Source organism: Canis lupus, chromosome 21 (genome assembly GCF_011100685.1).
Source record: "Canis lupus familiaris isolate Mischka breed German Shepherd chromosome 21, alternate assembly UU_Cfam_GSD_1.0, whole genome shotgun sequence".
Lineage (NCBI taxonomy): Eukaryota > Metazoa > Chordata > Mammalia > Carnivora > Canidae > Canis > Canis lupus.
Window position 1 is genome coordinate 43,262,865 of NC_049242.1, and position 27,333 is coordinate 43,290,197.

The following is a 27,333-nucleotide window of genomic DNA, read 5'->3' on the forward strand; positions in this document are numbered from 1 at the left end:
AAAAGCGAGGGAAAAGGAGCCCTGAGTCTTGGCCCCCAAGCAGGTGGAGGGGCATGAAGGACATTAGACTCCTGTGATTAGTTACCGGAGGGAGGAGGAGAATTTTAAAACTTTGCGTGTTCTCTGACAAACCCGAGAATCCGGAGGTGAACATAGGTCGCGTAGGAGAGCGAACCTGGTTACTATCTTGTGCTGTGCGTCCGGTTTATTATGGTGGTTGTGGGGTTCTTCTTGTTTTGATCGCGATCCTTACCCCTGCCTTTGCTACCTGGAGGGCGGGGATGGATTTCGAGCGAGCGGGGATTCGCACAACCGTTTTGGCCCGAAACACTCGCAAGTGCCAGGGCATCAGCTTTGCGGCCACAGCTTGCCTATAGCTTATAAAAGAAAAAAAAAAAAGCAGCAATGTGCATTATTGAATGACAAAGGAAATGGGGCGGAAAATTAAAGAATCTTTCTACAGTGGTGATGGGGAAGTGGGCACCCTACAGCCGTGATGTGAAATCCAAAGAGGGCCAGGAGCTCACGGCGGCTGTAGGGCTATTCCCACTCTCTTTCTTCTTCCCCCCTCCAAAAAACAAAAAACAAAAAACAAAAACAAAAAATGCACATTTCTGTCTTTTCTTAGTTTCCTCACCATCAGGGGAGGAGAATATTAACCGCTTTATGCCATCTGGTTATTGGCAAGACGGGCAATTGAGAAATAGCTCTTGGAGAAGAAAAAAAAAAATCCACCTTCCAGGTTATTCCCTAGATCCTGTGTCTGGACCTGAGTGGTGAACGTCGGTATATGCAGGCACAGGTATTTTTGCAGCAGCCGTGACTTCGTTATGTTCTACTTGTGTGCGTGCATGCATGCGTGTGTGTGTGTGTGTGTGTGTGTGTGTGTGCACGAACTTCCCCTTGTGTTTGCAGGACCAGGACTGCGGTGCCCCCGAGGAAATGAGTAAACGACCCGCCAGCAGCCTGGGGGCGGCGCCGGGGCCCCTGGAGAGCCCGCGCGCGCCCCGGACCAGCCCGGAGCAGGAGCTGCCCGCCGCCGCGCCGCCGCCGCGTGTGCCCAGGTCGGCTTCCACCGGCGCCCCAACTTTCCAGTCCCCTGACGCGCGAGCCCGTGAGGCCGAGCGGCCGGGAGCGGGGGCCTGCACGGCCGGGGGCGCGGGGCCCGGCGACGCCCTGCAGTGTAGGATCCCGGCCCTGCGCGGCCCCGAGGGGGATGCCGCCGCGAGCGTGGGCAAGGGCACCCTGGAGCGCAACAGCACCCCGGCCGGGGGCTGGGTGAACATGAGCCAGAGCGCCGTGGTGCTGGGCACGGATGGCATCACGTCCGTGCTCCCGGGCAGCGTGGCCTCCGCGGCCGCCCAGGTAAGCGGGTGCGCTCAGGCCGCGCCCTCCGGCTCCCCGGGGGCTCGAGGCAGCCGGGCCGCGGCGGGTGCACGTGTGCTGATGGGGAGACCGGTTGGCAGTGCCAGGTAATGGATGCGGGAGGCAGCTGCGGGGCTTCGGAAGCTCGCTCTGCGCTGGGGTCCCCGGTGCGGGCGCGAGGGCTGCAGTGACCCTGCCGGGGAGGCGGAGAACTGGGGAGCTGCCCTGCCTGCTGCGCCTCCCAGCCTCGGTGGCCTCGGAGATGGGGTGCAGCCTCCGTGAGCAGTGGAGACCCATAGGTGTAGGAAAACAGGACCCCCCCCTCCTTTCATCTATGAGCCTTTTCTTTAAGGTGTTTTCCCTTAATTATTTTTTAAAAGATTTTATTTATTTATTCATGAGAGACAGAGAGAGAGGGAGAGGCATAGGCAGAGGGAGAAGCAGGCTCCACGCAGGGAGCCGGACGTGGACTCGATCCCGGGACCCCAGGATCACGCCCTGGGCCAAAGACAGCTGCTTAAACCGCTGAGCCGCCCAGGCTACCCCTCCCTTAATTAAATTAAAAAACACAAAAAACTAAAAAGGCTATGTCAGTTGAGCCTCTGACTCTTTTTTTTTTTTTTAATTTTTTTTTTATTTATTTATGATAGTCACAGAGAGAGAGGCAGAGACATAGGCAGAGGGAGAAGCAGGCTCCATGCACCGGGAGCCTGATGTGGGATTCGATCCCGGGTCTCCAGGATCGCGCCCTGGGCCAAAGGCAGGCGCCAAACCGCTGCGCCACCCAGGGATCCCGAGCCTCTGACTCTTGATCTCAGTTCAGATCCTGATCTCGGGGTCCTAAGTTCAAGCCCCGGGTTGGGCTCCATGCTTGGCCAAGCCTACTTAAAAAATATATATATATATATATATATATTTAAAAAAAATAAACAATAGATACCAGGAACACTCCACAGAAGGCAATAACAGTTTAAGGACTGCAGCCTTTTCACTTAGAGTTACCAGTCGTCACATGAGAACTCTGGATGAGAAGTGGGTTCTCACGAAGCTACTTCTGAAGCCTCAGGATTCTTCTCAAACCCAGTCAGTCCCTAATACTGTCATCATAACTTTGCATATTTTGGGGTGTGTGTGTGTGTGTGTGTGTTTAAGGGCACCTATCTCAACTGAATAAGCTCCATGCCCCCACAAACCTGCACCTACCTCTGGGGTTGATCCTTTACACTCAACCAGAGGCATGAAAAACCCACAGAGCAAACCCCAATCCTGGGTTAGGAATAAGGCAACCATTACCGGTTACCGTTACCCTCTCCCACTTGTCCTCTTGCCTGTTTCCAACTCCCTCCAATCCTCCTGCCGAAGATCTCTTCCTCCCTCCGCCTGCCTCCCCTGCTTTAGCTCTTCCCTTCCCAATCCCGGTCTTTTTGCAGTCTCCGTCCCTTCCCTGGGTTTGGGGGCTAGGCAGGTATCCAGTAATCCGGGGGTGAGGGGCTGAAACCAAACACCTGCCTGCAGGAGATTTCAGGTGGATACAGCCCTTCTGTTTATAGTCCGTGTTTGCACACACACACACACACACACACACACCCCTCCACGGGCCCACAAAGCAAGAGCCCAGCTGATAGAATAATAACTGGAAATGAACGTACACTTAGGCTTTCCCACTTGCCCCTGGTTTTGGAGTCCCCTTCTGGAGCATTTGTCTGCAGGCTGGAGCTGCCCCTGACAGCATGTGCCCCACAGCGTGACCCCAGGTGGAGGCAGAAAATGATTTCAAACGCCTTGCTTACCCTCCACACTGCGGCAAAAGCAGCTGGAACTCCCACCCTTTCGGCCCGGGAGGCATCAGGGTGGGTGGGGCCGGAGGGGCCGGGCCTGCAGAGGAGCGCTGGGCGGGTGTTGAAGACGCTCAGAGCCCGTGAAGCCCTGCATTTGCCTATTTTCAGCTCTGCCCGGTTTTTTTTTTTTTTTTTTTTCCGGTTCTTGCCTTTCTGACACCTACCTCGGCCCTCCTCTCTTCCAGAGACTTCCTCCTCTCCTGACAGCTCCTTCACCCCGTGCACAGGCTGGGGAACAGCGTGAGGCTAGCAAGTTGCTATAATAGGAAATGAAGTACGACAGAGGCAGGTGGAAGCCCGGCAGTGACTTGGGTCCCTGGAACCTTTATGTGGTGTCCGGGTGTCCTGAACGTTCTGAATTTATTTCAAGTGGCTTCCCCCCCATCCGTCTCTGCTTAGTAGTGAGGCATTCCAGAAGCAGGGCCTGCCCCTAGGAGAGCGTCTGAGGGTGAACGTGGAGAGCTGGGCCTCCAGTGTCCACGGACTGCTGGAGCTGGAAGGTGCCTCGGAGGATAGTTATTCTAAGCCCCTCGTTTTATGGAGGGGAGCACAGAGCCTCAGAGAGAGCAAGTGGCCTGCCTGGGATTAGCCGGTGCTGGAGTTCAGACCCGCACCCACCTCTCCCTCCTGCCCGTTTCCCTCTCCCTGGCGTTGGGAGGTGCCCCCCTTAAATTAGCCCAGCAGGCAGTTTCCTGTAGGCTTTGGCAGAGAACGTGAGGCAGGGGCTCTGGCTGGCTTCAGGCGTTGCAGCTCTATCTCTGGCCTAGCAGGCTCCAGAGGGAGAAAGGGCGGAGGAAGGGGTGTGTTGAGGGTTTTGGGGGAGGGAGGGGTTGGTTAGGAATCTGCTTGCTGGGGGGTTCTAGGCATGATATTGGGGGGCTGCTTGCCAACTGAAGTCGTGGTCAGGGGTTGGGGTTGGAGGGACCTGCTTGCAATCAACCACCAGGTTCGAGGTTTGGGGGAAGCTGCTTGCTGGTGTGCCCTGACTGCAGGGTTCGGGAAGGAGGGCTTGAGGGGTCTGTTGAAGAGGAATCTTCAGATCACCATTGGGAGCCTGCTTGCTGAAACACTCTCGGTGCAGGGTTGAGGGGTGAGGGCCCTGCTTGTAGATGCATCTTCTCTTCAGAGTTGGGGTCCTGCTTGCCAATGCATCCTCGGTTGGATAATGGGGGCCTGCTTGCTCGGAAAGACCCTCAGCAGGGGGGAGGGGCGGAATGGGGCCTGCTTGCCGACCGACCCCGGGGCTGTTATCCGACAATGTGCTTTTCCGCCCCCAGGAGGACGAGCAAGGGGATGAGAATAAGGCCCGAGGGAACTGGTCCAGCAAACTGGACTTCATCCTGTCCATGGTGGGGTACGCAGTGGGGCTGGGCAATGTCTGGAGGTTTCCCTACCTGGCCTTCCAGAACGGGGGAGGTACGGCTTTTCCGGTCTTTCCGCCTGCGGCGCGTCGGGGTGGGCACCTGCGGGTTGGGGAGGCGCCCAGAGCCCCGGGAATGGGCTGGGAGGGGAGGCGCAGAGCAGCCTCCTCGCGCTCCAGCCCCATCCCCGGGAGGCATCAGTGCTAAGCCAGAGGGCAGGAGCCACTGGATCCGGTTGGCACTAGATCCAGGGGGTTTTATCAGGAGATGGAGCTCAGGGGAGAGGCTCGCCTCCGTGATCCCAGCCCTCCATCCGGCTTGGGGGACTGCTGGGTCCTGAGCCAAGTGACCATTGACACAGGGGAGTTCAAACTCTAATTTAGCTGACAGTGTTCTGGTAGCAGCACACTCTGTGCACCTTAGCCGCAGCAGCTGTGGGGTCCTGGACACCGAATTAAGGATGGGTTAAGGTTATAACCTGGAAATCTGAGCCTACAGAGGAGACTCTGGGAATGAGTATTCGAATCATGCAAGATGAAGGCTGCAGGCGAACACAGGGGTGAGTGGAGAGGAGCTGGGGGTTGTACTTTCAACAGCCTCTCAGAGGTGCCCACGCACATACATCCTCTTGGGCACAGGCAGGACATCTTTTGACTTTAGCCAAATCATTTGACAAAAAAACAAAAACAAAAACAAAACAGTTTTCGTTTCATTTGTCTCAACTGGGTGGAAGAAGCTGCTTTTGAAGGAAAACCATTTCTGAAATGGTGAGGATGCCAGGTGGGCACGCACTAGCTGCCAGGCCTCTAGAATCCGCTGTACCCCTTACGTACCCACCAAGGAGGAGGGGCCTAGCACATTCAGGGTCCGCCTTGCCTGCCCTCTCCACCTTGAGGCTTCTTCCCCCGTACTGCCCAAACTGACAAGTTCCCCTCTAGGAGTAGGAAGTTACAACTAGGGGACTCCCTCCCAGGGCCAAAGAGACCCTCACCCCATCAGGTTAGGGTGTTTATTTTTTGTTTTTCCTTGGGTGGGCTCCAGACGGTAGACAGGTGCTGCACCATGGGATGATTGAAACAGAAAAATAAGCCTTCTCCTCTACAATTCCAAATTAGGACACGTTGACAAGTACTTATGAGGACTGAAGCTTATTTGCAATCAGAGATGCCCTGGAAATGGAAGAACGTGTGCGCTGGCCACACAAATATAGGCTCCCCAGCTGGGTTTCCACTTGGTTTTCTGCAAGAGTCCGGGGTGCAGGAAGTGGGCCGAGATGCTATAATAAGGCATCCAGTGACAGGGAGCCCCCGGGACACAAGATGGGGCTAGGGAGGGAGCTTCAGCCAGGGGAGTTCAGCCCCTGAAACTGCCAGAGGTTTGCTCCTCCCGCAGGGATCTGCAAAGTGTGTGTCTTCGCCTGGCCCAGCGGTTCCAGGAGCTCCTGGAGGAGCCGCCAGGAGGGAGGGGGAGGCGGGCTTTTCCGCACTGCGGCTCCCGGGCCTGCAGCAGCCCTCAGGAGCACAAGAGAAGGATGGCATGATGCACGTCTATCTCAAAAACCCCCTCTGGAGAGGCTAGAGCAGGACCCCTGGTTTTACTCTCCTTCAGCTGGGGGCTGCTGCTGGGCCTTCCTTGCCTGGAGAGGCCCAGATGGGAAAGGGTCTTCTGCCGGACAGGAAGCTGGAAGAAGGGTGAGCAGAAAGAGGGGACCAGAGAAAAACCAGCTTTTCCTTCCGTGGAGCACAGTGTTCTGGGCTCTGGCCTCCCTAGTGCCTCACTTGGCTCTGACCAACTGTCTTCCTGGTCCAAGTCCTTTCAGAGATGACGGCTGTTCCCCCAAAGCCCTCCCAAACCACCTGAAAGAATCATTGAAGGGAAAGAACCCCAGAGGACCTCCAGCAGTGTGCGGAGGCCTCCCGACTGCTACCGTCCTGGTTGGGGGACGGGGAATAAAGAGATGAAGGGTTGACGACCTCAGGGGGCTCCCAGCCTAGATGAGACACCCAGTAAATATTGCCAAGTGCTCAGTGCCTGGGGAAGGTATTGTGGGAGGACCGACTAGAGAGACTTCTTGGAGCTTCTTGGAGGAGGAAGCATTGAGTTGACCTTGAAGGACAGAAGGGACTTTTATGTGGAGAAGGAAGTTGAGAAGTGCGTGGAGGCTGCGGTGGCGGTGGCGGGGAGAGATTCTGACCACTTGTCTGGCAGAGGGGACCAGCACCGGTTGGCAGGAGGTGTGCAGGTAACTGGGGTCATTGCACAGAAGGGCTCCTAGAACCTACCGCAGCAGATGTTAGGTCCTTGGAGGGTAGAGATGTCGAGGAGACGACACCAGATCTGGCTCTGGCAGTGAGTCAAAGGTGTGGATCTGTTGAATGCCTAAGACAATCTGGGGGCATTGAAATGCTATAATAAGAAGAGCAAAGGATAAAACTCAGGCAGCACACAACCCCTAGTGATGCATCCAGTGGCGAATTGCAAAAATGTGTTTGCAGGGCGCTCATGCTTGGTAGAGGAGGGGGTACCTGTGGCTGAGCCGAAATACAAAGGTTTCCTGGAAAACAAGGGGGGGGGCCAGCTCGCACCCTAGAGGGCGAGTGTGGGCCAGGCCAGCCTTGGTCTCCCAGGGCTCTCACTTCCCATTCTCTCTTCCCAAGGTGCTTTCCTCATCCCCTACCTGATGATGCTGGCTCTGGCTGGGTTACCCATCTTCTTCCTCGAAGTGTCACTGGGCCAGTTTGCCAGCCAGGGGCCAGTGTCTGTGTGGAAGGCCATCCCGGCCCTACAAGGTGAGTCCACCCTGCCTTCAGCCTTCTCAACCCTATCCTGCTCTCTCTGGCACCTGGCATCCTCCAGAAGGGGGGAGGGAGGGAGGGCTGCTTTTGTGAACTGCAGAATTCAGGGTTTCCTTTATTTGATCAGTTCCACCTCTGGGATCCCTCTGATTGCCCCTGGCATTGCTCTGTTGCTAGCAGAATGCCTCAAGGGTCCTTGAGAGACAGTCCGCTCCACTGTTAGTGTATCCATCTGTAAAAGAGAGCCAGCACCTAGCTCCCCACCTGTTGCCCGGCTGTAAGAATTCCCTAGGATTTGGGGTGGGATGACTCAATCCCTGGCAATTTTGCTTCCGCAGGCTGTGGCATCGCAATGCTGATCATCTCGGTCCTGATAGCCATCTACTACAATGTGATTATCTGCTACACACTTTTCTACCTGTTTGCCTCCTTTGTGTCTGTGCTGCCCTGGGGCTCCTGCAACAACCCTTGGAACACACCAGAATGCAAAGATAAAACCAAACTTTTGTTAGGTAAGTCCGGATATACCTACGTTAAGTGCGTAGAGATCGAAACGATTGAAACCACCTGTACTTAGTTCTAGCATTTCGAGAGCTCATGGCTCAGAGGAGGAGTAATCAAAATTTTGTTTGCTCATGACTAACAGGGGTGTGTTAAAAATGCAGATTTACGGGCCCACCCGATAGTGTGATACATTAGATTTGGGTGGGGTTGGGAAATCCGCCTTTTCGCAAGGTCTGTGGGCAGTGTGGTTCATACGCAGGGTACGGTTTGAAAGCAGGGGGGTCTTAGAGCCTAGGAGAGGTAATGCGTGTGATCCTTGGTCCACACTTCCCTGGACACTGCTCAGTGCAATGAGGTGTGTCTGAGGACAGATACTGGACGGGAAGATCTCTGATCGAAACGTGCGCAATGTAGTACCTAGAAATGGGGACGTCTTCGCGGGTGGTCACAGAGGGTTGTTCAGACCTGAAGTCCCCCTTGGGACTTGAGGGCTTGCGGGGAGCTGTCAGCTTGCTGGATGGAAGGCGAGCAGGTGAGAGCGAGGAGGAGCAGGGCAGACTTGTGGGCAAGGCCTTCTGGTCTAAATGACACCCGGCCCCTGACAGTCCATGGGTCTGGGGCGGGTCACTTCTCTCTCTGGGTCAGCATGTAAAGTAGATGTGACAGTATTCCTTATCCTACCTACTTTGCAGGATTGCCATAAAACAAGAAACAAAGCACATGGGCGCCCTATTTTTTTTTTTTAAGATTTTATTTATTCACGAGAGAGAGAGAGAGAGAGAGAGAGAGAGACACAGGCAGAGGGAAAAGCAGGCCCCGTGGAGGGAGCCCGATGTGGGACTCGATCCCGGGTCTCCAGGGTCATGACCTGAGCCGAAGGCAGGCGCTAAACTGCTGAGCCACCCAGGGGTCCCTCTCTAAATTGAGGTGCCTCCGTCACCTGTGGTGTCAGGTCGTTTCACTGGGCGCCAGTAAGCAAGTGGTTGGTGTTTTCCCAGTGGATCTGTTCTTCCCCTTAAGCTCAGGCTGTGCTGCGGTCAGAATGCTGCGATCTCCGCGTGGTTGGCTCTTGTGTTGGCCCCGAACCAGCTCCTTTGCCCTCCTCGCCAGCACATTGCAGAGCGAGGGTGTTATTTAACCCTTTGAGTGTATTAAGAGAGAAAGATTAATTCTTGCCTCCCACAGCCCCAGGGACATGCACATCCCTAAAGCACTAATGTTCCCTGGAGTATTTTTACACACGTTTATGACATCCACCCCGTGACCAACCTCCACCTGAGAGAGGGTTTCTTGTTTTGTTTTGTTTTAAAGACTTTATTTATTTATTCATGAGAGACACACAGAGAGAGGCAGAGACACAGGCAGAGGGAGAAGCAGGCTCCACGCAGGGAGCCCGATGCGGGACTCGATCCCGGGACCCCAGGATCACGCCCTGGGCTGAGGGCAGACGCTCAACCACTGAGCCACCCGGGGTGCCCCTGAGAGAGGTTTTGAATTAGACTGAAGAAGAGCTAAAACTATAAAGACATGTGCCCAGTAAGTTCCAACCCTGTGTACCTGGAGGTGCTCGGGAGCAGGGGGTGGGGATTTGTGGAGGTTCCCAGGTGTTGGCTCACTGACGGTGTGACCAAGCGTGAGTGTCGCTTCGACTCTCTGGGCCTCAGTGTTCTCATCTGTACGGTCTCCATGTGGATGGGTTCGTGGGTTAGGGCAGCGGTTCTCAGCCAAGCTGCCACACACCAGGAGCATCTGGGGGCACCGACAGATCAAAACATCCCTTAGGGTCCACGTCAAACCAATTAAATCAGACGATCTGGGGACGCAGTCTAGGGATCTGTAGTTTTCCTGTTCCCCAGGAGCCAAAGAACTACTAGGCTGGAGTCGGCCCACACGCCTTCATGAGGATGCCCTCAACCGTTTTTTGGAATGGAGTGCCCACCTTGTGGCCCTGCCAGCCCCGTGGTCACCTCTGCACCGTTGCCACCGTGGCTGTTCACAGATTCACCACCAACAATTAGCTGCTGGAATGGTTTCCTAGAACATTTTCCGGAATGTAGGATCTCGAATGCAGCGATAACCTCAAGGTCATCCTAGAGCCTTGTTTGTCCTTCCCAGATTGTGCCCGGGAGGAAAGTCACTTTTCAAAGGACTACCTCCTGGAGGAGGGCTGCTGGCTGGGTTCAGGCTCCGAGGGGAGTGTCCCTGGGGACTTCCATCAGGAACCACGTGAGCGGCGGTGATGGGTGTCCTGCAGCTGTCCTCCAGGGGTGCGGTAGTGCAGAAACAACATCCTCTTCAGCCAACAATATCCACTAATATTTCTGTAGCGCCTTCACACTTAATGATAATAGCTAGCAACCCTTTCTACACACCAAGCACCATAGTGACTAACCCTTTTACTCATATTACCAACGTACAACAAACCAACACATGGCTGCTATTATTTCATTTTATAGGTGAAAAAACTGGAGTTCAAGGTCATAGAGCTAGCTCTATGATAGACCTGGGATTTTTTTTTAAATGATTTTATTTATTTAATCGTGAAAGACACACAGAGAGAGGCAGAGACACAGGCAGAGAGAGAAGCAGGCTCCAAGCAGGGAGCCTGATGTGGGACTCGATCTCTGGGCCCCGGGATCATGACCTGAGCCCAAGGCAGACACTCAACCACTGAGCCACCCAGCTGCCCCTAGATTGGGGATTTTTTTTTAAAGGTAGGGTTCTTTTTTATTTTATTTTTTTATTCATGAGAGACACACAGAGAGGCAGAGACACAGGCAGAGGGAGAAGCAGACTCTCTGCCGGGAGCCTGATGTGGGACTTGATCCTAGGACCCCAGGATCAGGCCCTGAGCCCAAGGTAGATGCTCAATCACTGAGTCACCCAGGTGCCCCTAGACTGGGGATTTGAACCCAAGTTGCTTGCCTTCCGTGGACCTAAAGCACCATGCTAAACACTCCCCAGCCTACAAAGCAGCTTCCTGAATGATGTCTCTGCTGTTCCTAATAAGAGCCCTCTGAGTCCCAAGGGGCCGGGTCGTGATTACTTACTACTTTGCAGGTGAGAAAGTGAACTTGAAGGTCCTGAGAGTGGAAGTGTCAGGCTGTAAATCGAAAGATAGAACCAGCACTAAGATTTAGGCGTCATGACCCCTGATTTTCTGCTTCTTGAGGGTTCCTGAAGAGTCCATGGTCCAGCAGGTTCTGCTCCATCACCGTGCAGAGGGACCCATGGGTCCATGTATTCCCTATTTGTAGCTGAGATCTTAAGGGGGAGAAAATCAGAGACAGACAAGGGTTATACATGATTGTTCTTTACAGCCACATCTACAGTCTCTTGGAAAACACTAGAAACACTTAACCAAAAATCAAACAATTATTGAAGAATCCCATGGTTCTAACAGTTCATAGTGCAACCATAGGGTGACTATTCTGTAGTCATTAAGTGTGACTATTTCGTCAAACATGAAATCCTCACCCAAATGCCCAAAAGGTTTTGGGACCATATACATCCGAGTACACAGATTTGGGACCATATTTTCTTTTCTACATTTTCTGTGAACAGATGCCTATTTATTTTATAGTCAGAGTGTGTATACGTATAGGCATATATATGCACACACGTATGTGTGTGTGTGTGTGTGTGTGTATTCTTTTTGAAGCAAGCTGGGCATGTTGACTGGGCCAGGTACGTGGCGGGGGTGCTCCTGGTTTTGTGAAGTTTCCAGTCTGGCTCACAATAACCCGGGAAGCACTAAAGGCAGAGCAGCCTGTACACTCAGTGTTCCACAGCTCAGCTCCTCGTCGACTGGTGCAGACCATAAAACTATGCAAGCTCTGAGCAGAGAGAAACAGTGGACATTTTTCACCCTGGTTATTCCTTGGGAGCTTATGGGCAGGCTGGATAGATTTTTATCTCATTTTTAGCAAGTGCTTTAAGGCTTTTATTTTTTTTTTAAGCAAGGTGTCAATTGTCAGGCAAGTGTCAGGCTGTCTCTCCTTTGCAAGCCCCTCCGCCTTTTCTTCGCTGTGCTCTCTGCCCAGCACTGTGCTCCGTCCGGGGGGCCAGGCTATCCCTTGTGGAAGTACTGGTCCTCCGGGGCCCTCGGGTGACCTAGGACAGTGATGACAGTCTGACTCGCAGAGCACAGACAGCTTTAGGCCCCACTGCTCTGGCGGACAAGTCAGGAATTCAGACAGTGGGTATTACAGCCTCTTTCCCAAATGGCCATTCTGAGAGAGGCTGGTTTGGGAAATGGAGAAAAAAATCCTCCCTTTCCCTAGTGCAGTGTCCCCCCCCAATAATGTCCGGGCTTGGTCTCTCTCTCTGCAGTACTGGCCCTACCTGTGATGGCAGGCCGCTGGTCTCCGCGGGAGGCATTGCACGGTGCAGAGTAGTGACGTGGGTCATAGCAGGGAGGGGGCTGTCCCATGGCGGGCTCAGCATTGTGGGGGTCCTACTGCTCTGGAGGCCAACTCCCTCTCGGGAGCCCGGGCCCCGTAAGCTGCCCAGCACTTGCTCGCAGGTCCCTGGGGAGACACTGGGCTCGCAGGTCCCAGGGGAGATGCTGGGCTCCCAGGTCCCTGGGGGAGACACTGGGCTTGCAGGTCCCAGGGGAGACGCTGGGCTCCCAGGTTCCCGGGGAGACAGATGCTGGGCTTGCAGGTCCCCAGGGAGACAGATGCTGGGCTTGCAGGTCCCAGGGGAGACACTGGGCTCGTAGGTCCCTGGGGAGACGCTGGGCTCCCAGGTCCCCGGGGGAGATGCTGGGCTCGCAGGTCCCCGGGGAGACAGATGCTGGGCTTGTGGGTCCCTGGGGGAGACACTGGGCTTGCAGGTCCCCAGGGAGACGCTGGGCTTGCAGGTCCCCAGGGAGACGCTGGGCTCGCGGGTCCCTGGGGGAGATGCTGGGCTCGCAGGTCCCCGGGGAGACAGATGCTGGGCTCGCAGGTCCCTGGGGGAGATGCTGGGCTCGCAGGTCCCCGGGGAGATGCTGGGCTCGCAGGTCCCTGGGGGAGATGCTGGGCTCGCAGGTCCCCGGGGAGACAGATGCTGGGCTCGCGGGTCCCTGGGGGAGACACTGGGCTTGCAGGTCCCCAGGGAGATGCTGGGCTCGCAGGTCCCCGGGGAGACAGATGCTGGGCTCGCAGCACACCTGGGCGGTGGAGGCGGAGGCTGCAGGGGAGCCCGCGTTCCCAGGGGCCTCAGCCCTGCCCTCTGCGGACAGTGGCGGCGCCCGACAGAGGAGCCCCGAGGGCGGCCTGGGTCACCCGCACAGGCGTCACCTAAATAGCGTTTCGGGGACGGCTTTGACTGTCACGAGAACTTGAACTAAATGGTCCCTTTTCTCCCCAGTCTTCGTGCGCCTTCATTCCTTGGGAATTGCCCGAGGACAGACCCCTCCTCCCCCCCCCCCCAAACAGCCCCCAGGAGGGCGCGAGCCCCGAGCCCCGGCGCTGTGCTTTGTTCCCGGTCGCGGGGCCGCGGGGAAGGACGCGCCTGCCGCCCAGCGGTGGGAAGGGGAACTGCAGGGCGCCCCCGGCCGAGCCGTGGGAAAGGTGCGACCAGCGCCGCCGAGGCCAGCGGGGACCTAGGGGCGCCCGAACGGTCCCGGGGGACGGATGCACGTGGAGCCTCTCTCTGGGAGAGGGAGGTCTAGGTGCGCCCCGAGCCGCTCCCGGGGTGGGGGTCTAGGTGCGCCCCGAGCCGCTCCCGGGGTGGGGGTCTAGGTGCGCCCCGAGCCGCTCCCGGGGTGGGGGTCCAGGTGCGCCCCGAGCCGCTCCCAGGGTGGGGGTCCAGGTGCGCCCCGAGCCGCTCCCGGGGTGGGGGTGTAGGTGCGCCCAGAGTTGCTCCCAGGGTGGGGGTCTAGGTGCGCCCTGAGCCGCTCCCGGGGTGGGGGTCTAGGTGCGCCCGGAGCCGCTCCCGGGGTGGGGGTCTAGGTGCGCCCGGAGCCGCTCCCAGGGTGAGGGTCCAGGTGCTCCCCAAGCCGCTCCCGGGGTGGGGGTGTAGGTGCGCCCCGAGCCGCTCCCAGGGTGAGGGTCCAGGTGCTCCCCAAGCCGCTCCCGGGGTGGGGGTGTAGGTGCGCCCAGAGTTGCTCCCAGGGTGGGGGTCTAGGTGCGCCCTGAGCCGCTCCCGGGGTGGGGGTCTAGGTGCGCCCGGAGCCGCTCCCGGAGTGGGGGGTCTAGATGCACCCCAAGCTGCTCCCTGGGGTGTCTAGGTGCTCCCGGAGCCCCCAGGGTAGGTGGCCCTCGTGACCCAGGGCGGCAGCTCTGGAAGAAGCGATGTGGGGGGGGGGAGCAGTGGCAATTTCGGGGCGAGGGGACGCGGGAGGACAGGAAGTAACGGAGGCTCAGGTACAGGGACCGGAGCTGCCCGTCCCTTGTCGGCTTCCTTGGGCGGCTGGGGGCGCCTCCCTCCGTCGGGGTTTGACAGCTGTGAGGGGGACCCCCGGAGCTCGGTACTTGGTTAGACTGCCCAAGAGGATACTGAATGAGAGGGTACCATGGGGAGGACGCTAAGAGCAGGGGTGCCTGGCCCCGGGGGAGTTCCGGAGACCCCGGATGACCTTTGGAGGTGCTCTAGGTCCTCCAGCGGGATGGGGGAGCTGGTGGGCGGGTGCTCCTGCCGCTGGGCAGAGGTCAGGGCTGCCAGCCTTCTGCAATGCCCGGGCCGGCTCCCGCAACAGTTAGCTGGCCCCGAAAGTCAGTAGTAACACGGTGGAAAACCCTAAAGAGCTGATCAGAGGGGGGAGATTCTTAGAATTGTTGTTTTTAAGATTTTATCCATGTAATGGGATATTTGGGGGGAATGGGTGGGAGGCCGTGGGCGATACATGGCCAGTAGCATGGCAGGAGAGGGCGCTGCGGCCTAGAGATGCCCAACCCACAAAAACGTCTAACTGGTGGCTGAGTTATGCCTAAAATGGATGAGTCCAGCAGCGCTCTAGGCGTTGTGAGAATTTGTTTTCATCCAGGAGATGTCCCTTACTTTGACTTTTGCAGCCGTCTTGCGAGCTAGATACACCTACTATCAGACAGCGGAGGCTTGTGCAGGTAAAGGAACTCCCTTAAGCTCTCAGGGCCGAGGCGCCTCCGAACCCATAGTCTCACCCACGTTGCTGTTCCACAGACGGGGAGCCTCGGGGGTCCACGCACAGATCCCCGTGGCCGTGTGCTCTCTTGTAGCTGTTGTTTGGTTTGGTCCACGACATTTAACAATAATTTGGCCTTATTTCCAACATTTTCAAACGGAGAGGTTATATGTAAATATGCACATTTTCTGTGTCTTTTGCCAGGACACCTGGAAAAGGCATGGCATTGGGTGGCTGGACCATTTTCTGGTTTGCCGGGGTCCCCACGTCCCCTGATTACCCTCTGTTTTATGCCTTCCTCATTGTGTCGCCACCTGGCTTCTGAAGGTGTTTTGAGTCTATGGTCCCTGCTCTCTGCTTCGCAGCAGAGGGGCTGAGAGCGTGGCTCCCAGAGAGAGAATGCTGGCTTGCCTCCTGGTTTCGCTGCATGAGCTTGACAAGCATCTGCTCTTCTCTGTGCCTCAGTTTCTTTATCTGGGCCTAGACAGTGGCAATACCGACCCCATAGAGGTGACGCCAGGCTTAATTAGTTGGTGCCTATAAAGCACTTAGACAGTAGCTCCTATGTGTCCTATAAGTGTCAGCCATCGTTACTGTTACTTTTCACTCTAAAATAGTATCTTTGGGGGGTAAAATAGTATCTTGGAGGACTCTACTTACACTATCCTCAAGTGATCAGTATTTATAAAGCTGTCAGAAAAGCATCGTAATAGTGTCAGAAAGACTTTGGCTTCTTCCTATTTAAAATGAGCACAGCAGGGGCCCTGGGGTGGCTCAGTCGGTTGAGCATCTGACTCTCGATTTCAGCTCAGGTCAGGATCTCAGGGTTGTGAGATCAAGTGAAAAAAAATAATAAAGAGTATAATAACATACGCATCAAATAATATAATTTGATGAGGATTTCAGCAGATAAGCCTTGTTAAAGTGTCCAGCACCGTGCCTGACGTACTAAGAGCCACGTGGTTAGTCCCCTGTCCCCCATCCCAGCCTAGGTCAGGCCTTCTCAGTCTTGACACTGTGAATATTTTGACCGGATATTTCTCTGGGGTGCGGGGCTGTCCTGTGTGTATTGGAAGATATTTAGCAGCATCAGTGGCCTCTACCCACTAGATGCCAGTAGTACCCTGTTCCCCAGATACGATGGCTAGAAATGCCTCCAGACATTGCCAAGGGTCCTCTGGGGGACAAATTCGTCCCCAGCTGAGACGCGCCGTGCTGGGTTGTTGGAGGCTCGCAAGCACGTGGCACGGTCGCTGCCCCCGCTGCCCCGTGTGAGTGTGTGGAAAGCAGGTGCAGAATGTATCTTAAAGCCCTGGGTGTGTGTGGCTTCAAGGTGAACTCCGTAAGCTTTCTGTGGCGGTAGTCCTTCGGCAGGTTTGCTTACGCCTGATTGAATTTCAGATCGCAGATTTCAGCTTTCACATTTCTTTATTTTTTTTTTTTAAGATTTTATTTACTTATTCATGAGAGACACACACACACAGAGGCAGAGACACAGGCAGAGGGAGAAGCAGGCTCCATGCGGGGAGCCCGATGCGGGACTCGATCCCGGGACCCCGGGGTCGCGCCCTGGGCCGAAGGCAGACGCTCAACCCCTGAGCCACCCTGGCGCCCCCAGTTTTCACCTTTCAGTTGCAGATTCATTTCTGCAAGACATTTGTTTCCTGTGGAGTCATGAGGATCTGGGTTTGAATCCCGCTTCTCTTCCTTATTGGCTGCGTGATTCGAGTCGAGTTACTTGACCTCTTCGAGCCTTTTCCCTCATTTTTTAAAAAAAGGAGGGAATAGCCCCTATGCCGGGCTGTCGTGAACATGAGATAACGCATGAAAATGGGCGGCACGGCTCCGGCCACGTAGGGAGCGCTCCAAAGACCAGGCACTGCTCCGGGTACCGGGGCTCCGGCGTAGATAAAGCATAATCCTGGCTTTGCTCGGTTAACACTTTCCCAAAGTTACTCTCCAATATCCGGCAAGTATTTTCAGCTCCTGTTTTTCAGTAGCTGGGGAGGGACGGGTGTATATTTTCCGGACACATTTTCAGATGTGTACAGATTTCTCCAGGCTTCTGTTCCCTCCTCTCTCAAACAGATTCCTGTGTCATCAGCGACCATCCCAAAATACAGATCAAGAACTCAACTTTCTGCATGACTGCCTATCCCAACTTGACAATGGTTAACTTCACCAGCCAGGCCAATAAGACATTTGTCAGCGGGAGTGAAGAGTATTTCAAGTAAGATTTTATCTTTTTTTTTTTTTTTTTTTTTAACTTTCTAAGGGAAACCCAGTGAATGAATGAATGAATTTTCAAGCTGTAGTCTGGACGTGTGGGTGGCCCAAGGGATGGGTTGCATCCCTCTGCACCTTCCCTACCGACTTGAGTGATTGGAAGGAAGGTTTCTTCCCTGATGGGGCTTCTGAGAGCAGGTCGTTGTTCCTCATGGTTCTGGAGAGCGGAGGTGACTGCACGCTCTTGGGAATAGAACTGGTGCGGCTGTCCCCCCCCCCCCCCCCCCCCGATGTTGGGGACAGAACACTGCAGAGCCTTCGGCCAATGTGGTCAAAACAGACCTTCAGTAAACTAGATGTTTTTGTTCCTGTTTTCTTCCCTCTGAGCTTGAGAAGGGAAGTGAGGCAAAAAGTAAGAAAACAAGTCACAGTCAATGATTTAAAGAAGAACTAATTTTTTTTTTTTAAATAGTTTTGCCTTACTTTTTTACTTTCCACATCCATTTTCTCCAGTCTTTGAGGACTGAGGTTCAGGAATGCTTGGAAATCCTCAGCCACCATAGGAAGATTTAATAACATTTATGGAATGATTTCTTAAGGTCGCCGAATGTGGATTTTGTTCAATGAAGGGTAAAAAAGGAATGTTCTCCAGTTAAGTTTTATGTCGGGGTTATAAACTCAGGTGTGATCAGGGGCTTGGCAGGGAGGTGTTGAAGTATCAACAAGACGATTGGGAATGGTGGGGACTGTGGCCTGCTGCAGAGCCTGTCTGCCATGTGGGAGGGAGGCTGCGGATGCTCACCTCTAAATGGTCACTGTCTTGCAGGACGGTGGGCCAGTGCTGCTGGAGCTTCTGTTTTATTTTATTTCATTTTATTTTATTATTTTATTTTATTTTATTTTATTTTATTTCATTTTATTTTTTAAAATTTTATTTATTTATTCATGAGAGACACAGAGAAAGAGACACAGGCAGAGGGAGAAGCAGGCTCCATGCAGGGAGCCTGATGTGGGACTTGATCCCGGGTCTCCAGGACCACGCCCTGGGCCAAAGGCAGGCACCAAACCGCTGAGCCCTCCAGGGATCCCTGGAGCTTCTGTTTTAAAAGAGAAGATGGAAATAAAATCCAAATTTTTATGTGTCCCTCCTATTTTACATGTTGGCAAGCTCTATTCAAATAAAACGCTGGGCTCAAGTAAAATCCGCATGTCAGTGGGGCTCTGGTTTGTGGCCTCTACTTAGATGGTAAGAAGTGGTCATTAACATCCTCACTAGTTCTCCCAATTGCCATTAATTCCAATTCCAGGTTTTCTCCCCCATATGTACTCAGAGGCTACATGCAACAGAACCAAAGGGGGAGTTAGGCTCAGTGATGACATAATTATTTTTTGAAGATAACGTAGGAGCAGTGAGAGTGGGTCTTGATTCACCCTGAGGACTGGGAGGCTGAGCTGCACCTGGTGGATACAGGAAATCTGATCACCTAATTCATGCGGTTTGAGTGATTTGTGGACCTGCTTTTGGTGGTCTCTACTAATCCTCTGGGACCAGCCGTCATCTGCAAGAAGGAGCCTTTGGAGAGGCCCGTTGTTGCCGCACGGCGTCCTTGACGTGGCCAAGGCGCCGTGGGACTGTTGCCTCAGTGATTTGCCGACATAGGGAGCGTGGACTTGGGGGAGGGCCTTTCCGTTGGTCCCTAAGGTTTGGGAGCCCAGGTCGATTCCACCCTTGGTCTCTCTTTCTCAGCTCTTGAGTCCAGGTTGCCCCAGGGGTTGAGACAGGAAGGAGTGTGGCCCTGAAGCGCAGCCCTGGCATCCGGGGTGCGGGACTTGATGGTTGCAGAGCTGAAGGGATTGTCTGAGTCACGACTCAGTGTCCCTCCGGCGACCTCCTGTCCCCAGGAGTGAGGCTGCCTGCCTGCCGTCGGCCAGGCTCCCCGCTACTGCCAGGCAGGCCACGGCATCTTCAGCAGACACACCGCTGCCGCAGCCCCCACGGGGGACCCGCAGCCCCCTTCCGTCTGCCTGGTCCTCGTCTTTGAACACGTTCCTTGAACAAGGGCCAGCCAGCTCTGCGTTTCCGTCTCAGCCAGCGTGGGCCTGGGGACCTGGACTTAATGCACCAAGCAGCAGTTTTAGTCATCTAGCGTAGGGACTCTGTTTTTTATCTTATTTTTTTTAAAGTATTATTTTTAAAAGATTTTATTTATTTATTTGGAGAGAGTGAGACGGAGCACAAGCAGGGTGGGGGGCAGAGGGAGAGGGAGAAGCAGGGAGCCCGATGCAGGACTCGATCCCAGGACCCCGGGGTCACGCCCTGAGCCGGAGGCAGCCGCTCAGCCGCTGAGCCACCCAGGCGTCCCTGTTTCTTAAATTTAAAATTATACAAACACAATTGTAATGTGTCCTCCTGAGGAGAAGAACACTACAGAAAATACATAAAAATCGTCCTTGACAGGTCGGAGTTCCTTATGTTAAGATGTCAGCCTGGGCAGGGCCTGCTGGCCAGGCTGGGTCAGGACCCCAATGCTGTGGGGCAGGTTCCACTCGGCCCGGGGCAGCTCGGGGTGCCAGCGGAGCTGCCTTAGCCTTGTTCACAGGCTGCCCAGGGCCACGGGGGGCTGCCCAGTGTGTAATTAGGAACCGGGTAAACCCAGCTGGCCTTTTTGCAGACAGCAGTGCGCTGGCACCCGGACCAGAGCATCCCTCACCCTGACCTCAGAGGGTCCCTAACCGGGAGGGCGGGGAGGGCTGGGGGTTTATTCTGGGCTCCTGGCTCTGCGGGGAGCTCACAGCCTGCAGACTGTCACCTCCCTGCCCCTTCTTCCCCCTCCCTGCTCTCTCTTTCCAATTCTCAGGTACTTTGTGCTGAAGATCTCTGCTGGAATTGAGTATCCCGGGGAAATCAGGTGGCCACTGGCCTTCTGCCTCTTCCTGGCTTGGGTGATTGTGTACGCGTCCCTGGCGAAAGGAATCAAGACTTCAGGGAAAGTAAGCACTTGTGGTTTTGTTTTTGTTTTTAAAGGTTTTATTATTTATTTATTCATGAGAGACACAGGCAGAGGGAGACGCAGGCTCGCTATGGGGACCCTGATGCAGGACTCGAACCTGGGACCCCAGGATCACACCCTGAGCCGAAGGCAGATGCTCAGCCACTGAGCCACCCAGGGGTCCCATCACTTGCGTTTACCTAAAACAAATCTCTAGGCACCACCCCCCCCCCCGGGGTGGTTGTGTCCTGGGGCCACTGCAGAGCCCTGGGAAGAGAGTCAGGATGCAGGCGGGCAGTTCTGTCCCTGACGAGTGACTTCACTGCCGTCTGTAGAATGGGATGATGACACCTTTCTTTCAGGGCCATTTGAGGGCCCCAAGGAGACAGAGGCACCCCGAGCCCCGGGGAATGGTGTGGGTCAGGGGGGTTTCCTTCCCCTCCCGTCGGGGGCCGGCTTCCTTCAGCAGATGGGGCCCCTCCAACGGCTCGGTCCCTCCCCGGACTCCAGAACTCCGGGGCTTTTTGCCCCCTGGTCTGGCTGCCCAGTCAGTTAGTGCTTCTGCCGAGAAGCTGGAGAAAGAGCAGCATCATGAGGTGGATTCCTCTCGCTCCTGCTCCCGTGCTCTGAGCTTTTCACACCATTTTTGCAGCCCCCACCCGACAGTCCTGCCATCGAGCAAATCCTGGCCGCGGTTGCTGAGCGGCCGCTCGGCTGGCCGTGTGGACGGTGGCAGTGCCACCCCCGGCCCAGTGCCCGGCGCAGAAGGAAGGAGCCCGAGGACCGCCTGACGTGCTGCTCATTCTTGCGACGGTCACTCGGTTTTCCCTCAGCTTCCTGCTGCTTTAGAAACACCCCGTTCAACAGTTGACCAGTTGCTTGGTGACAGCCGTAATACTTAGTCATCCCTAGGGTCATTTGCATGGCTCGGGATGAGACCCCAGACGTCTTTCGGGCCCAAGGAGCGCGAGTTGACAGTGGGGGCCTCCGACCTGCCGAGGGTCTGGGTGGCCCAGCCGGGGCTCACTGTGGTCACACTCAACCCACTTTGGACGGATCGGGCCTCCAGGGCACACGGGTGCCTCCCACCTGCCACCTCCCAGGCAGGCTTCACCCTTCCCGGGCGCCCACACCTGGCTCCCGTCCCCACAGAGGTGAGGCTCTCGTCCCCGGGGACGTGGACATGCTCCCAGGTGCCTTCTGATCACGTCTTTCTGCTGCGCTCTCTGTAGTCTGGAACCACAGGGACTTGAGCTGTGGGCTCCAGCAGCTTTGTCAGGATTGCAGGAGGCGGGTGGTACACCTCTAACCACGGACGGTCGGGGGAGAAGCAGACTGGGGGTGAGGAGCTGGGTTCTGGTCCTCCGGGGCCTCCCCTGGCATTTGCTGTGTAGGGACCTCTCCACCTGGGCCATGAAACCCGGCTGAGCCTCTGATCTGCTCTTAGCTTTTATTTGTTTTTCTGCTAAAATGAAAAGCGAATTTTCCTTAGCCTCACTATTGCAGAAACCCTCACTCCCCCCATTTCTGAAGCAAAGGCAATCCGGCTGGGTGACGTCTAAAGTGCCGTAAGCTCCGACGTTACTCTGTTTGAACACCTGCTGGGGGCGCTGCCCTCGGTTTTTCTCTCTGGCCTCAGTTTCCCCTTCTGTAAAATGAGAGCTGGGCTCAGATAGCCCCTGAGGAGCCTGTTGGCTCTGAATGAGTGGTTAAGACCAAACCATGATTCTAAGGCAGCAGGACGATGGGGGAAATGCTGACATGACCCTTGCAACAATGGCCCGTGTGTCCTGCGCTGCCTGAGGTCCTCGCCGTCTGTGGCTTGGAAGCCAGCCACGTGCTTGCTTAGCACAAGTGGCCAAGTATTTGCTCAAACAAATCCCCCTGGCAGGACTGTCGCTGACAACTCGAGATGGAGACAGGGCAACCTCAACCGTGGTTGAAGTACCCAGGCAGGTCTCTAGCAGGATAGGCTAGAGGGGTGACTGCAGGAGAGGAGGCGGCAGGTAAGGACAGAGAACAGCAGCCCTGTCGGTGACCTGGGGAGGGATGGCCTGCTGGCTCTGGAGTTAGTCTACGTGAGTTCCAATCCTGCCTTTACCACTTTCTCATTGTGAAACGACGCAAACTACTCCACCCACAGACCTCAGTGTTTGCATCTGTCAGTTGGGGATATCAGTACGCACCACGTAGGATTGTTCTAAGGATTCCCTGAGGTCATGCAGGTACATACGGTACGGGCATGTGGTCAGCTCCGCGCTAGCTTTAGCTTTTCCCATTTTTCTGATTATGAATGACGGGTGTGTTGACTGGGCACTGCGCCACTGTGACATCTTGGAAGCGGTGGCTCTGGAGGGGAAATGGGGAGAGAAAATGGGCTCTGCTGAGCGCTGTGTACCAGGCACCGGGCTAACTGCTGCTCAGGCGTTGGTTCATTCAGTCTGCACGGCAGCCTGCGGGGTAAGGATATTTATTCCCATTCTAGAGACGGAGAAGGTGAGACTCCTCAAGGTGGAGTAAACTGCCTGAGGTCACACGGCAGTGGTGGCATTTGAACCTAGGTCTGTTTCCCTTTATTTACTTAAAAAAGATTTTATTTATTCATTCATGAGAGACACACAGAGAGGGAGGAAGAAACACAAGCAGAGGGAGAAGCAGGCTCCACGCAGGGAGCCCGACATGGGACTCGATCCCAGGTCTCCAGGATCATGCCCTGGGCCAAAGGCAGGCACTAAACCGCTGACCCACCCAGGGATCCCCATCTGTTTCCCTTTAAAGCCTCAAGTCCTTCCCCTACGACATCCTTTATATCCTTTCCCCGGGAGGGGAGGGGCTGTTAGGAATACAGAATTGCGGAGTCCTCCTTTATGGTGGGGGAGGGGAGGATAAGAGTCCTCCCCCCTACTGGGAGCCAGCACCTTGCATTCCTGCCCCATCTCTGCCACCATCAGCTGTCATTGCCAGGTGGGCAAGTCACAGGGGGCACTGGGGCCTGCCTCATTTTCCACATCTACAAACTCAAAGGTTAGCTTGAATGTTCTCTAAGACCCTCTTAGCTTTATTAGTTCAGGATTTTTAAAAAATATTTTATTTATTAATGAAAGACAGAGAGAGAGAGAGAGAGAGAGAGAGGCAGAGACACAGGCAGGGGGAGAAGCAGGCTCCATGCAGGGAGCCCGACGTGAGACTCGATCCTGGGGCTCCAGGATCACCCCCTGGGCTGAAGGCGGCGCTAAACCGTGGAGCCACCCAGGTCTCCCAGTCCAGGATTTTTCAGGACAATGTTATACCTAGTTCTTTCTATCGATTTAGGGTTTAATCTTGGTGCTCGGGCTTTCTAGTATGGGAACTCTTGAGGAGCCCTGAGCAGGTAAGCTTTTCTTCTAGATCTGCTAACTTATCATTCTGCTTCATTGAGAACAGCTGCCAACTAAGGATCAACGATCAATTTTTTTTTCTTTTAATGAGGGATGCCACCAGAAATAGTCCCAATTCATTGTCTTGCCCTGGGGTGTGCGGGCATTGGTCATGGAGCACTGCTGGGAAGCCCAGGTGAATGCACGGCTCACCTCCTCCTTCTGACTGAAGACTGTCAGCCTGCCGTTTCTGAGCGACAGAGATGCCCCCCCCCTCCTGCAGCAAGATGAGCTCAGTTCGTCTTGTGCGGGGCCCTAGGAGACAGGAATGGCCTGTTGCTTCCTAAGAGACTCAGTCTCCCTCTGAGCAGCTAGAAATCCCGGGCCCGGGCGACTGGGGGGCTGCCTGAAGGTCAAATGCGGCCCGTGTGAGTGACAACACGAGGCGGACCTCATTAGCTAGCACCGGCTGCTGAGGCCTGCTCAGAGCTCCCCAAGAGCAGGATGCAGCCAGGTGTCGGGCCGCGGGCTCGGATCAACTGGGCGCTGTCACTCCCGCCAAACAGAACTCCTTACCTTGGAGTTCAGTTCCTCTGACAGTACATCCTGGAACAAGCGCGTTCTGAACCCCCCCATCCAGCCCCCAGCACAAGCTGTGCGTGAAGCCTCCGTGCACACCTGACTCGCATTTGAGTCCCAAATCCCCAGGATTTAGGAGCCAGACCGTGGGCCCTTTTAGTTCATCACGATCACCATCTACAAAGCGAGCGCATGATCCCCCACGCCAGGGCCTGGACCTGGGTGCGGCAGGTGAGTGCCTAGGGTGGCGAAATTTAAGGTGACACTCGCTGTCGGGGGCCCTGCAAGTGTGCGGTCAGCCCGAGAGTGAGTAGCTCCCTAAACGTCGCCCTCTAGGTGCTTCACTTGCTCCACCCTTGTCCCTGCTCTGCCCCCACCCATTTCTGATCACGTGGCCCGTAGAGTGGCCTCCGGGGACAGAACAGAGGGTTTGGAATTAGGGAGCTTTAGGTTTGGGTCTTGGCTCCAGCTGGGAGGCCTCGAGTGAGATGTTTAACCCCTTGTGAAATGCTTAATTGGAGCCTCAGTTTCTTCTTCTGCAAAATGGGGCTCCTCACAGCTGATCCGTAGAGGAAGCTCCAGAAATGGTGGTGGGCAAGCAGTCTCCAGTAGGCAGATGAGAACAGGTGTCTCAGCCGGGTAGGCCGGTGCCATTCCGGTGGCTTTCTCCTGCCGGCCCCTGCTGCCCAGGTCACCCCTTCTCCCTTGCGTCCTTCTGTCCTCACTTCCCACCAGCCCCCACGGCCAGGAGGTGAACTGAACAGGATATTCCTCTGTTGTCACCTGCCCTACTGTCTTGGTGGGGTGGGGAGGTCAGACTGGTCAGGGTCACCTCCTCCCCCCAGCCCTATCCCATTGCCCAGAAGACAGCCCGGGGAGTCCTAGGGCGATGGTTTTCTCCTGAGATGTCAGATGCCTTTGGGTTTCACTTCAAGGGAGAGAGAGGCAGGTGGGTAGGGGGCTGCAGAGGGCCTGCGTTGTGTTTACTGATAAACCCAAATGTTTAATGAAGTGACCCCAAGAGTTACATCATAGACTCAATCCTAGCCTTCCTTCCACCCCCCTCTGCAAGTCCCCGAATCGGTCCTCGTGCCCTGAAAACCCAGGGCCTGCCACTCACTGATGTTCTGGAGCCCCCTGCCAGGCCCCGGAGTCTGTACAGACAGGTGTTCCAGGTGGGCCAGGAGGGAAGACTGCAGGTGGGAATGTGGGAATGGGCGGCTCAGAACCAAATGTGCTTGCCCAGGTGGCTGTATATGGCCACCTCGAGGATCAGAGAGGGCTTGGCGAGTGCCTAGCCTCATCCTTGCAGGGTCTTTTTTTCCTTTTTAATTTTATTTATTTATTCGTGAGAGACACAGAGAGAGGCAGGGACACAGGCAGAGGGAGAAGCAGGTTCCATGCAGGGAGCCCGGCGTGGGACTCGATCCCGGGTCTCCAGGATCACACCCTGGGCTGAAGGTGGTGCTAAACCTCTGAGCCACCCAGGCTGCCCCTTGCAGGGTCTTTTGATGCACTTTGTGGGATTCATCTGGCTTGTGAGCAGAGGGTTGTCAGTGTTGTTACGTTTAGAACTGGCCAATCCCGGGCAAGACTAGAGCGGTGCTTCTGTTGCCAGTGCCCCAGGCCCGTAGAATTTCGTGTGAATCGTCCCAGTGTACTCCTCCCAGAGCCCTGTGAGGACTATGCTGTCGTTGTCGCCTGTTTGCAAATGTGGACACTGAGACTCAGAGAAGTTAAGTCATTTCCCAAGTGGCCCAGCTCATAAGTGAGGGGGCTGGGATTTGAGCTCAGGCTCGTAGAATGGGATCCTGATCCCTAGCTCTTCCTTTACCCAGACATTTGATTGACAGATAAGTCCCATCCAGCCACAGTCCCCAAGTTCTGCTGATGTTACTTCCCAAATGTTTTTTTTGACTCTGGTCCCTTCCAGGAGGGAATCCAGGAGCATCCAGCATCCAGAATCCAGGAGCATCCTTTGACCGGCATTCAAGACCTCCCACGGTGTGGTCTCCCCCCCATGCTCCCAGGGCCCCCCAACACTCTTAGCCTCCACTCTATGCCATCCTAATAGTGGGTCGTCAGACTTTTGCTCTCACACCCCTGCCTCGCCTGCTTTCCTCCTCCACCTTCCACCTCCCCCCACCTCCCTCAAGCTGTCCTTGGCCTCTAGATCCGGCTCACATGTCATTTCCATGAATCTTTTAGGAAACTCCCAGTTGAGTAGTACAGCAGACCCCCTGGACTTCACAGTGTCCTGGGTGCAGTGGCATGGCCCATTATGCAGACATTGTCTCTAGGTCCCGAGTCCCTTCATCTTTGCGCATCAGACACCTGGCACAGCATCCAACTCATAGCAGGTCACAGCATCCAACTCATAGCAGGTCGTCAATAAATGCTTTTGAGCTTAACTGCATTGAGTGACCACCTATTACATAAACCAGGCTACACTGGTGGCTCATTAATCCACACAGCCTTTTTTTGTTAAGGTGTCATTGTGTCCAGTTTGCAGAGGCAGAAGCAGATCAGAGCACTTAGTAGCTTGTCCACGGTCTCAGAGTGACCCCTTGCTGGACGTGTGATTTCATTTGAACTTAGGTGTTTCTAAGATCATGCTCTTCTCACCTTGCCAGGCCGCCTCCCTTAGGGTGTCTGCATAAACAAGGATGGAAAGCTTAAGCCAAAAGATTTGTCTCTATTGGATTTGGGGTCCTCAAGCGGAGGCTGGGGTCGGAGTTAGGGTGGAAGGAGGCGCGCAGCTTCCTTCCCTGGGCAGTCGGCCCCTTGGCAGCGGAGCACCCCTCCCCCCAGACTCTATTCCTGGCTCTCTCTGATCTTGGGTCCCAGTGCCTTCCCTGTGTCCCCAGCCCTGGGAGAATTGGGGGAAACTGCCCTGATGCCCTCCCTACAAGGCGCTTGCGTCGGGGGGGGGGGCAGGCGACCCTCCACCTCCATGGATGCCCCTTAGGCCTGCGGGCCTGTCGTGGCACTCACTCTTCCCGATGCTGCTTCCAGGTGGTGTACTTCACGGCCACGTTCCCGTACGTCGTGCTCGTGATCCTCCTCATCCGCGGCGTTACCCTGCCCGGAGCCGGCGCTGGGATCTGGTACTTCATCACACCCAAGTGGGAGAAGCTCACGGATGCCACGGTGGGCTTATGCTTCCATTTGCAAGCGGGGAGGAGCCCCGCCCTGGGTCAGGCTCCCTGCCCCCTCACAAGGCCCGATA

At 55.4% G+C, this 27,333-nt stretch overlaps 1 protein-coding gene across 1 annotated transcript in view; it reads left to right on the forward strand.

Annotated features, from left to right (window-relative positions):
* Positions 1-927: 927 nt before the first annotated feature.
* SLC6A5 (solute carrier family 6 member 5) overlaps positions 928-27,333 on the forward strand; it is a 56,079-nt gene continuing 29,673 nt past the window's right edge. The window contains exons 1-7 of the mRNA XM_038568193.1: positions 928-1,365; positions 4,481-4,619; positions 7,222-7,353; positions 7,698-7,871; positions 17,042-17,183; positions 20,038-20,170; positions 27,120-27,254. Of these exons, the coding sequence (XP_038424121.1) occupies positions 943-1,365; positions 4,481-4,619; positions 7,222-7,353; positions 7,698-7,871; positions 17,042-17,183; positions 20,038-20,170; positions 27,120-27,254 (1,278 nt within the window). The 5' untranslated portion in view covers positions 928-942. The remainder of the gene's footprint in view (positions 1,366-4,480; positions 4,620-7,221; positions 7,354-7,697; positions 7,872-17,041; positions 17,184-20,037; positions 20,171-27,119; positions 27,255-27,333) is intronic.